Source organism: Monodon monoceros, unplaced genomic scaffold (assembly GCF_005190385.1).
Source record: "Monodon monoceros isolate NGI ecotype Baffin Bay Population unplaced genomic scaffold, NGI_Narwhal_1 Super_Scaffold_6, whole genome shotgun sequence".
Classification (NCBI taxonomy): domain Eukaryota; kingdom Metazoa; phylum Chordata; class Mammalia; order Artiodactyla; family Monodontidae; genus Monodon; species Monodon monoceros.
Genome location: NW_021703783.1, coordinates 31,480,131 through 31,493,383, shown reverse-complemented (window position 1 = coordinate 31,493,383; position 13,253 = coordinate 31,480,131). Strand labels below are relative to the sequence as shown.

At 47.0% G+C, this 13,253-nt stretch overlaps 2 protein-coding genes across 3 annotated transcripts in view; one reads left to right on the top strand and one right to left on the bottom strand.

Moving 5' to 3' along the window:
- Positions 1 to 364: 364 nt before the first annotated feature.
- LOC114886139 (collagen alpha-1(I) chain-like) lies at positions 365 to 1,396 on the bottom strand. The gene has a single exon (XM_029206701.1). It carries the CDS (start codon positions 1,394 to 1,396, stop codon positions 365 to 367), a length of 1,032 nt encoding a protein of 343 aa, XP_029062534.1.
- A 7,308-nt stretch (positions 1,397 to 8,704) lies between these two features.
- Positions 8,705 to 13,253, top strand: part of PRICKLE1 (prickle planar cell polarity protein 1) — a 12,626-nt gene continuing 8,077 nt past the window's right edge. The window contains exons 1-3 of one of the 2 annotated variants that reach the window (XM_029205658.1): positions 8,705 to 9,995; positions 11,674 to 11,787; positions 12,452 to 12,589. In XM_029205658.1, coding sequence (XP_029061491.1) covers positions 9,861 to 9,995; positions 11,674 to 11,787; positions 12,452 to 12,589 — 387 coding nt within the window. In that variant the 5' untranslated portion in view covers positions 8,705 to 9,860. The remainder of the gene's footprint in view (positions 9,996 to 11,673; positions 11,788 to 12,451; positions 12,590 to 13,253) is intronic. The other variant, XM_029205659.1, reaches the window with a different exon arrangement.

The following is a 13,253-nucleotide window of genomic DNA, read 5'->3' as shown; positions in this document are numbered from 1 at the left end:
CACCTGCGGGAGGGGGAAGTTTACATAAGCGTCCTGGGGTATTTGCATGTCAGCTGCTCCACTCACTAGGGCTCCCGGGAACGGAGCGGGCTGACCGAGGTAGGTGCTCGAGCTACGAGGCTGGCCAAGTGGGGGGGTAACTTTTCGAGGAGTAGCGTGTGCGCGGGACCTCGTGGAGACCTGCCAGGGGCACGGTTTGCAGTGACAGTTCCTGGAAAGCGGGTGGCAGCGAGATCAGGCCAGGCAGGCGCCTCCTGCGGACTGGAGCCGGGTGCGGAGCAGGGCGTGGATCACAAGCCGGGCTGCCGGCCCGCAGCGCTGCGAGGAGGGTAGGACCGGCAGGAAGCGAAATGGTTACTTTTCTTTAATGCGGGCTCTGGTTACTTCTGAAGATTGCCGGCCCAGGGCCGGCTCCCGGGGCTAGAGGGGGAGACGGGTTTTTTCTTTCCGCGGTGAAGGATCTTGTAGAGGCGCGGGGCTGGGGCGTGGGGGACGCTGTGGCCTGGGGTAGGCAACTCAAATACGGGGGAAGCAGAGTCGGCGACGCCGTCGGGGACAGAGGGTCTCTGGGGAACTGGGGGACCTCTTGCCGGTTCCCCCACGGCAGGTTAGCTGGCGACCGCGGGTGAGGATCTCCGCGTTGCACCGAACGGGGGCTCGCGGAGGACCGGCCGGCGGTGAGCGCGTCACGGCGGGCGGTGGCGACCCCTCGCCCGCCGGGTGGGGCCAGCATTGCGCCGCGACGGGGCCCCCGCGCTTGCTGCCCCCGCCCCTCGGTCCCCGCCCTGCTGGGGTCTCCTCCGGAAATGGGTGGGCGCGGGTGACCCGCAGAGCACCCAGCCCTGTTTTCCTCGGCCGGTCGCAGAGCGGGGGGCGGCGAGTGCGCGCCGAGGGCTCCGCGGAGGGGCTGCAGGCCGCGTTCTGTCGCGCGGCCGCAGGTGGGGAGCCGCCGTCTGGGTCCCGGGGCTCGATGGCAGCCGGGCGGCAGCGGCTGAACGCTGAGACTGCGGGGAGGGCTTCGCGTCCGAAGCTGGGGATAGACGCGGGGATCCGCGGGGCGAGTGCGGTCCCTGGGAGATGACGCTGCGACGAGGGCGGCGCGGGGCCCTCTCTGGAGGTGGCGAGGGTCGGGAGGCTGCCCTCGCGGGCCTCGCGCCGGTGCCGAGGAAGGCTTCTCTCCCCGCCGCTGGGTCTGGAGCTCGGCTTCTGGGTGCGGGAGGCCGCGGAGGCGGAGGAGACGGGGGCCGCGTGGGACCCGCGGCCCGGGCGCCCCCTGGCGGCCCGAGCAGCCAGCGCGGCGCGGAGGCTGGGTTTGCGGGGCGCAGGGGCGCGGGCTCCCGCTCCGAGCGTCTTCCCGAGGCGGGCGCGGAGGGCCCGGCGGAGTCCGGCGGCCCATCACCCGCGGCCCATCTCGAATTAGCCCGCAGGGTTTTCCCGAAGAACGGTGGCATCCTTTCCTCCGACTCCCCTCCCGCGGCCTTTTTAAAAAGCCCGGGTTTTCACGTTAATCTGTGTCAGCTAAGTCAGGCTATGTGTGGAATTTGTTTTTACAACTCGAGTCTCGTGACTTCTCAAACACTTTCTTGAAGTGTTTTCTCTGGAAACTTGTTTCAGATGAGGGCTGTAAGTTTCACAAAGAAGAGTGTTGTTCGAGAGCCAACAGGTGACGGGGTGAAACCCGAGTCTGTGTGTACATTGGAGTCAAGTCTGGCTGCCGTTTCCTTGGGCCGCCGTTGAAAATGGAAATTCAAAAAATCAATAGGAGACTTGAACACGATTTTGAGAAAATATCTGCGTCTCTCCATTATGGAAAATAGTGAATTCATTAGAACAGTGCCTCGCGTGGCCCGTCTTACACCGTAGCGAGCGTTTCGGGTTTTATCTTTACAGACCGGTTTACAGCCAAATAACCTGACCCCCAAAGCGCCGCTCTAGCAAGGGACCATGCTTTGTCATAATGTTTCCTCCTTTTGTTTAAGCAGGCTGTCTTTCTGTCGTGGAATGTATTTGTGCATGAAATAAGAATGCTTTGAAACCCTGCAGAGTTCCACATTTCCTCTTGGAAAAATGGATAGCTTCTTGGCAATGGCATGGTGCCTGACGGGCCACTCAGCTGTCGGAAAATGTACAAGTTGGATGGAGGTTTACCTGGAAAATACAGAAAAGGTCAAAGGGCACATGGCCTAATGCCACTAATTGCTGGTATGAAGTCCTTTTAGTCAAGGAATGTTTCCATAAGCAATATCTTTGGATACCTTCATTCTGTTTTTATTTTACAGTTATCATAATTCATTTCAGTATAAGTCAAATTGGGTTGGCCTCTGTTGGCCATGACTTTTTTATTGTCTTTAGCAGACAGTAGGCTTGAGTGCTGTTTGTGTGAAAACTTTAAAGAGATTACAGTTTAGTGTCATTTACTAGGGAATTCAAATCTTGATTGTAATAGTTTTAAGACCTATGGCTTTTGCAGGTCTCTGACTTCTTTAAAGTTTTAAGCCAAGGACATCATAAAACTAGGATATATATATACACACACACATACATGCATACATACATACATACATACATTGTGTGTGTGTGTGTTGAAAAGGATGGAAGTGTTAGGAGGTTCTGTACTACCAAATTAGTCTGTAGTTAAATTTAACTCACCTGCATATTTAGCCTGGCTGAATTAGAGTAGCTCTTGAATGGGTGTGTGTGATCTGCATCTTCTATGTACAAAGGCCTTGTTAACAAGCAGTTTAACAAAGAAGTTGTTAAGCAGCTTGCGGCCCACAGGATGGCACTTAGCAGCAGGGGACACTTAGGGAATGTTAGCCCAACTGACTTCACAAATCAGTATCTGTTCTGGTTTTTGGTGATCAAAGGACTTCTAACTTCCCTGGGCGTGTTCACACAAGAAATACTTTTTCCTAGGGATCCTATAATGCTATGGTAGTCTCCTCATAGGAACTACAGTGGAATTTCATTGGGAAAAGTATTTGTAATTAGGGGTATGACCTTAGACTTCATTATTCAATGGCAGGCGCTGAAAATTATTGTTTTCTATTTGCATGATTTTAATTTGATTTGGTAACTTGGTCCAAGAAAATGATGAATAATAGGAACCATACCAGAACTGATGTACAGTTATAACCTCAATCTGAAGCTGATTGAACTCATTCTCCTCAATGCTCTCAAATCCTAACTCTCCTTCTGACTTGCCTATATAGTATTTCCATATTGGTGCATCATCTTTCAGCCACCTAGGACTCAGAACTCTGTTTGACCCAGTTTCCCCCTTTCTTATCGGCTCCTTTTACTTTCTCTCCCCAAGCCACCATGTTTAGGCTCTCTTGATGACAGTGGGCTAATAGGCCCCTTCCAGGTTCCTTTTCTCTTTTAATTTTAAGACCAGGAGTGGCACCCTCCTACTCATATGCATTTTGTCCTTTCTCATTAGGGTTAAGCCCAAAGTCTTCTGCTTGAGATGTGTAATTCTTGAAAATGTTACTCAGTGCATAGATGACCATGGTCATCTATTGTTGCTTCTTTGGAAGAACGTGTCTTCCAGCAAAATGTCAACTCTTTACTGCCTCTGGACCTTCACATACTGTGTTGACCTGTTAAGCTTTTTAAGGAAAATAGTAAAGGCTCATTTATGTATATGTCAAGATCAATCAAAATAATAATCCTTAACTATCCTGGAAGCAGCATACAGCCCAGTAGAAAATAAATGATCTCCAAACGGCCAAAACAGCATAGCAAAATAATAAGGCAGTTTTTTAGTTTGAATAACACCTTCACATACTGTATGTTATCTTCCTTAACCAGTGATTACTGTGCTTATGGGAGGAATGCTTAAGCCCTTGTCCACAGCATAATTATTCTGTATACTTTTGGACAACTTTTCAAACCGTATTTGCCTAATTTATAGAATACCGAAAGCAACAAATTAAAGGCACGTGTCTGAAGCCATGCAGTTCTGGACATCACCTCAGCGTTGTGAGATAGCCCTCAACTCCTCCCAACTGGATGGCTGACTTAGAACTCCATTTGCTGGAATCCTGAAGCCAGTGTTCTTTATATTATTCATTTTCTACTCAAAATGAAAACAAACGATCAGCCAAAGGCTAAATCACATATAACTTACACACATACCACCATTAAAGAAAGCAAGGAAATTCCAAATGGAATTTGGAAACATTCCTATCACAGTGGGTACTTTTTTTGTTTTTTAAGTTCTAGCTTTTAATGGAATAAATGTCAGTTTCCTTGATTTTTGATGTTTCCCAGAATGACTCAATAATGGTCTTTAAATATAAGGATGAATGAGTGAGTGAAGTAAATGAATCTGGAAAGTAAATCTCACAAGGAACCCCTCCTTAAATGAGTGAATTTGGGGAACAAGTGCCATCTCACAGCCAGTCATATACTGGGTGCTCCCAATTTTTGCTTTGCCAAAGACACCTGGAAAGACCCTGCCATGCTCCGCAGACATGGGGTGTGTGTGTATATGTCTGTGTCAGAGATTTTATGTAGGGACTGGTTAGAAGCTCACTCTGAGGGCCAGTAGTGGCCAATAGTTTATCAAAATTGTTTGCCCTCCAGGAGTCTAGAGTGTCCCGAACTCACAAAGGAGACGAAACTCCCCTGTCAATGTTCGGTCTTTGTTACTAAAGTGTTCTTATTCTGGTCAGCTTCAAGATGTGTGTAATCAGTGGGAGTAACAGTGGCGACTGACATGTCAAGTGGTAACTTTAATTCTTTATATTCATATAATTATTTTCTTCTTTAAAACTTTCACATCCTTAGGGCATCTTTGGAAGGAAAATAGTTGCTGTTTTAAAGAACCAGGTCCCACAATGTTTGGTGACTTGTCAAAGGTCTGAGGATTTCAGGGCTGAGCTTACCGAATGCCCGGGGCAACAGGTTGCCTTCCCTCAGCACTGCTTCTGTCCCTTGGGTCAGGTGTTCTCTTGACAAGTATATGATGATTGAGAAGTCATACATCTGCTGGCTGTTTGTCTCTGAGTTTTTTTAAATGGTGAGAAGTAGCTATTTAACTTTTTTTTTTTTAAACTATTTTGAAGGAAGAAGGGAAATAAAGGACAAAGGGGGGAAATGGAACTCTTCAACTTCGTTGCGTGGCTTTTGGGGAGCAACCCCGAATCCTCGTGTTTCTGGGAAAAAGCATGTCATCTCTCCTTACCCAACCTCAGGCCTCTTTGACAGTGGTTTTAGCTTTAAAGATGTTGCTTCCCCTACACATTTCCTTCATGGTCAGACTCAAACCGTTTCACTTCTTTTCCCTGCCTTATCAGACTTATTTACATCCAGAATCATAAAGACATTGGAGCGGTGGAATCCCTACTGGTTCATTTCCTTAACAAACCTAACACAGAATTGGTTAATGCATGATTGTCATTCACTTGTGATTGAGTTCATTCAGTTTATGGCAGCATTTCAAGACCAGGACAATAAACCTGCCTCAGAATAAGCATGGAATACTGGCGGCCTGAGCTGTTTTGGCTTTTTTATTCTATTTATCTCTAACATATAACACGGTACCTTGCACATAGTCTTTTTGTTGTTGTTTTTTTGTTTTTTGTTTTTTTTTGCGGTATGCGGGCCTCTCACTGCTGTGGCCTCTCCCGTTGCGGAGCACAGGCTCCGGACGCGCAGGCTCAGCGGCCATGGCTCACGGGCCCAGCCGCTCTGCGGCATGTGGGATCTTCCCGGACCGGGGCATGAACCCGTGTCCCCTGCACTGGCAGGCCGACTCTCAACCACTGCGCCACCAGGGAAGCCCGCACATAGTTTTTTGTTTTTAAATAAACTTTTTTTTAAGAGAACATGTTTAATTTAATTGGGGTTAGGCAAGAGAATGTGAAAAATACTTCCAGATGGTTCCCACAGAAGTGTGTGGGTGTGCTGGTGAGGCTGAGGAGGACGAGGTGGGGGTGACATGGCAAAGGAAGGAAGATGCAAACAGCTGGTGAGTCTGGGTGAAAGGCTGTCTAGGAGTTCCTTACTCTTCTTACAACTTCTCTGAAGTTTGAAATTACATCAAAATAAAAATGTACAAAAGTAGTGAATAACATACAAAATGACTAAAGGCCGAGTCACAGGACGGGGCCACTCTTGTCCACGTTAAGTGTCGTTCTGCTAAAAAGAAATCTCGAAGAGCTGTTACCCTCCATATCGAAGCCCGCAGCAGAATAGTCCTGTTTCAGTTATCATTCAGCTTACTTGCAAACCTGATTTGTGGGCCCTGTTTCACAGGTCAACCTTAAGAGACAGCACCTGGAAAGAGAATGAATGGAATTTTCCTGTTAGATCTAATTCAGGCGTGGTTTCATGTTTGGCCTAAAAGGTAGTATTTTGGCAAAGCAAACACAACCACGTGTGGATGGCATTCGGAAGACCCTTCATCATCACCCAGAGAGCACAAGTAATGGCCAGGCTTCCCTCTTTCTCTCGTGCCGCAAAGCAAATACCATGTAGTAATGTAAATGTCTACATAAGGTATATTTGTGAGATCACATTTTTGTCAGTTATTTTATACATTCTTGCATGTGCAAGAACCATGCTGCTTCCATATGATGAAGTCTGAGATCGCGATATACTTAACAGTGTGCTTTCTGGACCTGCTGACAAGACGGGTAATTTCTAAAAGAAAAATCCAACTTCAGGTTGTTATGCTATCAGGTAGAGAAAAAATACCTAGTGGTAATGCAGCATGTGTACCACTGCCTGGCACGTGGAGGTCACGCGAAGTAACTTATTATTTTTTAATCTTTCTTTCTTTGGTTGTGCTGGGTCTTGGTGGCGGCATGCGAACTCTTAGTTGCGGCTTGCATGTGGGATCTAGTTCCCGGACCAGGGATCGAACCTGGGCCCCCTGCATTGGGAGCACAGAGCCTTGTCCACTGGACGACCACGGAAGGCCCTGTATATATTTTTTAATGTTTATTTTTTGGCCAGCTCTTAGAACTTGTTAGTAAATGTAATGTTTTGTCATTTTAAGTAATTATCCTCTGATATAAAGGAAAACGAGAGGCTTTCTCCAAATTAAGAATGCTGAAGCAACAGCTCATGAGGCCATTGAATTTTTATAATCCTTTTTTGACTGTATGTCCTCCTTAAAATGCCCCCTCTGGGTGAAGTGGACTGGCCCCTCCGTCCGGCTGTGTCATTGTGCATGTCTGCAGTGCAGCAGCGTGACTACTTCACCAAAGAAAAGGTTCCACCCAGGAGGCAGTGCAGGGCTGCAGGGGTTTAAGGTCACCCATGAGCCCAGTTCTAAGGCCACTGCCCTTGGACAGCTGACTCGTGGAGGATCGCTCTGAGGCTCGGTTTCCTCCTTGGTTTTAAGCAAGATACGCCCTCGTGGGGTTGCTTGACGTGGTGATCAGATGTTACAGCACTGATCATGCCAGGCTAGGCACAGAGGTGAGAGGTAGCTGTCAGAGTGTCAACAAAGGACACTGAAAGCTGCGCCTGTGTCACTCATGTTCCTTCAGTTCATCATGAAGTTCGTCGCTTCGCTGATGAGTGGTGAGTGACAGTTCAGTTTGAACCGAGGCTGGGATGGCTGTGGGAGCTGCAGGCTGGAGACGCGGCCGGCACGTCCAGGTGATTGGGAGAACAGGACCATGGCACTGAGTGCTAAGTGATTTCCCTTGATGAGGGTAGTCATTTTCTGTGCAGTTTCCACAGAAGGCTAACCAGGCAATATAGCTGTCAAAGTAATTCAGCTCTTTGGCAATCTGCATCTTTGTTTTAGCCTGGAAAATTTGCAGTTTGTCTTAATTTGTGGTGTTTTCTCTTGTTTTAAAATATAGTGACATTTAAGATTTAGGTTCTAGTTAATATTTATGATCTTATTAAGTCTGTGCAGAGCAGGTACCTTCACATTTCCTTCCTCAGCCAGATTTGGCAAAGGGAAGATGTGCGTATTTCATGATTCAGGTTCATTTGCATTGAAGGCACCCATTCTCCTGGTGTGGGTATTTGAGCTACTGATTAAATTCTTAACCTCTAGTTCTCTTCCTTCCATATGGGGGGAGTGGTTTTTTTTCAAAACAAAAGGGAAAGACTAGATCCAAGAAATGTTCTGACTTTCATTAGCACGTCCTTTTTTACTGAGGAGTACAAGGAATGTGCCAATGTTTAGAAAGCCTTTCCTCAGACGAGAATGAAGTGCACCGGTGTGAACTTATGTCTTGTGTAAAAGGTCAGTCCCTCCCAGTGGTGGGGCAGGAAATGAGGTCATCTTTACTTTTTGTTTGGGGTGAATGAAAGTTACATTTATTAGTTGGAATAATATCTACTGTTGGGCATTGCTCCTCCCTAATAAAGATTGTAGCCATTGGATGTTTGGCCTCGCATTTGTGAACTGTTACAATTTTAATTTTTTAGTGTCCTTTGATTCATCAGAGAAAAATCGTCAGTTTTCATACTCACAGGCTTTAATAGGTACCATGTTCTAACAACAAGTATCTAGTGTTGCACTGTCAGAGTCACTGACAAATGACTGAGTGTCAGGCTGACAATGTTTACGTTCCACTGTCTTTCCTACTTGTTGCAGCAAATGAGAGAATTTTATTAAGGCAGAAGAGTTTTTGGAAGTCTGATGTGTCAGACACGCAGTGTGACTAGACTCTGGTTTTTAGTTGTGAGACCTTAGGCAAGTCACTTAACTTCCCTGAGCCTTGTTTGCTTTAAAATGGGGTTGGGCTAATTATCTGTAAATTTCTTTCCTTTTTTTTGGTGGAGGGAAAGGGGCAGGTATAAAAAGCTGCATCTGATCCTGAAAGTCTTGTATCTTTTTTTTCTTCTTAGTGCCTGGGGACAGGGGATGATTTTTCAGAATTGGAAGAAACTTAGAAGGAACATACATGGTGATAACAAAGTTCCTGGGCTGTAGGTCAGGGACTGTTGTCTTGACACCTTTATAGGCCTTCATCTGAGGAGACTTTCAGAGGCGGCGGACTTACCCTGGTGGCGCAGTGTTTAAGAATCTGTGTCCCGCAGCAGGCTGAGAGCATGCAGTACAGTAGGTACTGCAGAGCTTTTCAGTGGAAGCCTTCTAGTAACACCGCTAAACACGAGTTGTCACCACGCTGGATTTTATTTTAACCTGGTGCTTGGATTCAATTACTGTCTTATGAAGGAACTCATTACTGAACGTCTGGCTGACTTTAGCCCATGGATAGTAAAGGCTTGCGGATTTAATGTGCTGTGAAAGGATTTAACTGTGCTATTTCTACTCCATGAGTAAACGAAGTTCAGTGCCTCTCAAACTTTATTGGAAACCTGAAACCTAAGCAGTGTGGCCCAGCCGACCCAATCTGTGCAGGCAGCCGTGCTCCGCTGGGAAGATGGATGAGGAAATGCAGGGAACCAAGTGGGGTGACTGGAGCCATCTTTTCACGGCACACAGTAGTGAGCAAGGCGGGGGGCGCAACCCCAGCTTCTTCCTACAACCCCTGAGGCTTTGCAGGATTTCATTTGTGGGCAGTCAGCAAAGCAGTTTTCATGAGAACCTTTCTAATGAACAGTGTGTAGAGAGGCATCTTTTCAAGGCATCTGGAAGTAAACTAGTTTGGGTGGCATTTTCTGAAATGCTGAGCTGGTAAAGGGCCTCTTTCCGAATCACGCGGCCCTAGATTCTAAGTTCCGGGGGCCTGGGGACGGTGACACTGGCGTCTTGGTCCCTTTCTCTGGGCCCCGCTGTGCGTACGCGGGAATTCAGTAAAAGCTCTTGGAGGGTGAGAGCAACGCCTTCGGGTTCATCTCTTCAGTTTGTCTTATATTGTCCACAGCAGCCACTGTCTGATGTCCTGTGGCTGAGAAGCTGGCTGTTTGACTTTGTTATGATGCCTTTGGAGATGGAGCCCAAAATGAGCAAACTCGCCTTCGGGTGCCAGCGGAGCTCCACGTCCGATGACGACTCGGGCTGTGCGCTGGAGGAGTACGCCTGGGTCCCCCCAGGCCTCAGACCCGAGCAGGTAGGAACCGAGTCCTCTGCTTTTCTATTTTTCAATGTGATTTAAGGTCTTCAAGGTTGTTTTTTTTGTTTGTTTGTTTTTTTCACACAGTGACATGCTGTGTCCTTGCGCCTCACTCTTTGGATGGTTTTAAATTTTTGCTTTTAAGGTCATACTTAGTTTCTCCATGGACGTTTTCAATCCCTTTTGTACTCTTGGATCCAGAAGCCCTATAAGGATGCTATTTTTGCCCTACTGAGTGAAGACCAGAGTACTGCCTATGCATTTGTCGTGTGGATTTCTGACTGGGGTGTCCCTTTGGAGAGTGTGGGAGTTTAACTTTTTAAAAAACTTCAGTAACAACAAAAAGGTAATCAAAGGAAAGAGGAAAGTTTCCAAGTCAGTTCTCAGCAGTGCCTTTGCTTTGGAAGAGAGGAGATGCAGAGCTGTGAGAGACCATCTGAAGTGTTATTGCGTACGATTTGACCTTTGATAACCTTGCATGTGAAAGATTCTGTCACCACATGGTGTAAATTGGAAAAAAAATTAAAGAGCGCATTTTGTGCTTTGTTGTATTGTTATTTTAAGGAAGATGAGAACATTTTGTGTACCTGTTTTTATCTTCCCAATATCCTTATAATGATGAACTTACTAAAAATTGCTGGTGTTAGACATAAGGGCCAAGATAGTTTGAAATTAAAAGAGCCAACTAGGCGTATGATTGCTTCTGAGTTATGGTTGTGTTTCCCATTTTGATGGGAGCTCCGATTCATCCAGGGTCTAGAACAATACCTGGCACACAGGTAGCTAGTATTCAGTAAGTGTTTACAACTATACAAGCTCCTGCGGCTGATACAGTGGAAGAGGGTGGCGAGCTGGTCCTCCAGGTAGGAAAGCAATGTTTTGATAAACTGCTTCTTAAGAGAGAACCCTTCTTGCAGCTTAGGGTGAGTAGGTTTCGTGAGACACTAAGATATTGAAGCAGACAGGCCCCAAATTGCCTAATCTCCTATTTTTTTTCCTTCAGTCCTTTTCACCTTTCCTCAGCACTGCAGTATCCTTCGCAGTACTCATTAAGGATTTCCTTTAGATACAACAGAAAGAAAAAAAAAATCTCAAACAAAAACTGAGTTCTCCTTTCCAAGTGAACTAAGTACAGGTTAATATAGCTCCCTTCCTGTTTCCTTGGGGAAACTGACTCCAGATATTTAGAAAATAGCACCCATGCAAGCAAAGAAAGCTGAACCTTGAGAGAACCTGATAAGGGAGAGTTTACAGAGTTTAACAAAACAGCTTTTGTCTTTGCAACGTGTAAAATTCAGAGAGCAAATCCAATGTGTTGTGTCGTGGCTGGATTGTGGACAGTGTCACACAGCCCTGTGTGGTCATTTCCAGCATTCATTTAGGACTCTCTTGGCTGACCCTAGCATTAAATGTGCATGTCTTATGGTCCATAATTTATGGTGCCCCTAATTGTCACTATGAATTGCATTCCTGAAGAGCAATTTAGCAGCTGGATGCTAGCTATCTGAGGGTTTGCAGTTCTGCTGAGTTGGCTCAGCTGCTCTTCTCATTAGCTACCAGTAGCCAAATCCTGTCCGAGGCCAGAGCCAGTACCTAAAGGGCAGGGTAACTCGAAGATGGAATGAGCTGAAGTGTTCGCTTCCTGTGTGCTGACGTCCTCTTCTCTCTCTCTCAGATCCAGCTCTATTTTGCTTGCTTACCAGAGGAAAAGGTTCCTTATGTTAACAGCCCTGGAGAGAAACACCGAATTAAACAGCTTTTGTACCAGTTGCCACCACATGATAATGAGGTAAAATAACAGGAAGAAGGCTAATTAGGGAAAAAAAAAAAAATCCACCCTGAGCATCGTGGTGCCTCCCATAAACCCCAGCTCCTCCCTGGCTAGGGCCCTTTTGTCCTTCTTCAGTTAAAATTGGACCGGAGAATACAGCTTTCCATTCTTTAAGAGAGAAAAGGGTGTCAGTGCAATAAACTTAACACAAGTTGGTTTTTACAGTGTTTGCAGCCACCCACCAGTTATCAGGAGCCTACAAATTCCTGCGATCTCCCTACCCCTTCACCCAGAGTCAGTGCTTTATGGTGGCTCAGGCCTGCAGTGGACTTGAGTGCCTGTAGAATGTAGAATGAAGGTGGCAATTAGCAAGTTTAAACCTTTTGTAGAAAGGTTCATGTCTTATGTTTTTTTAGTGTCTCTGCTGATAAGAGTTTAAATTAAACTTTTCATCTTTAAAAAAAAAAAAGGACTATTCCTTCAAATTGCATTTCCCTTTTGCTAGAGAGGCTGCAAGATTTGGTGTCATTTTAAACGTATGGGGTCATTTTTAAACTGGCGATTCACGGGGGCAGGCCAGCTCAACTTGCTGTTTTATTTCCTGAAACTTGAGTCTGGAAATAAAGAATTGGTGACGGACGCTGTTTGCTTCAGAGTGGTGCTTCTGTTTCTTTCTGTGAAGGTGCGGTATTGCCAGACTTTGAGTGAAGAGGAGAAAAAAGAGTTGCAAGTGTTCAGTGCTCAGCGGAAGAAAGAAGCACTCGGAAGAGGGACAATTAAACTTCTGTCCAGAGCAGTGATGCACGCTGTGTGCGAGCAGGTAGCCGGTTCTAGGATGAGTAGTGATGTGCGTGGATCAGCTCGGGGGGTAGGGGGCAGCGCCAGCACAGGCGTGGGCCCTAAAAGCCTCCAAAAACTGAGAGAAGGAAAGGCAGCGTAGCTTCTTACTACGTGGGGATTCGTGTTGGTAACTGGCTACACTGCTGTGTATTATGGGGGAGGCATGTAAACATCGGGAGAAATCCGGCCTTACGTGGGGTCTTGGCTTGGAGCGCAGTGCTGGGGTGCACCTAGTGTTCAAGAACGCAGGGGCGTAATGAAGACATTCGGGGCCTCCTTACTGGCTGTCCTCAGAGTAGGAGTATATCCAACAGGAGGACGCCTCCAGAAAACCACTGCGCATGTTCCGAGGAGCAGTCCAGTGTGGTAGTAAATCTGAGGCATGTTCATTCCAGTGGAGAATCACGAACAATCCAACATTAAACAGCGGGGGGGGGGGCTTCCCTGGTGGCGCAGTGGTTGAGAGTCCACCTGCCGATGCAGGGGACGCGGACTCGTGCCCCGGTCCGGGAAGATCCCATGTGCCGCGGGGAGGCTGGGCCCGTGAGCCATGGCCGCTGAGCCTGCGCGTCCGGAGCCTGTGCTCCGCAACGGGAAAGGCCACAGTAGTGAGAGGCCCGCGTACTGCAAAAAAAAAAAAAAAA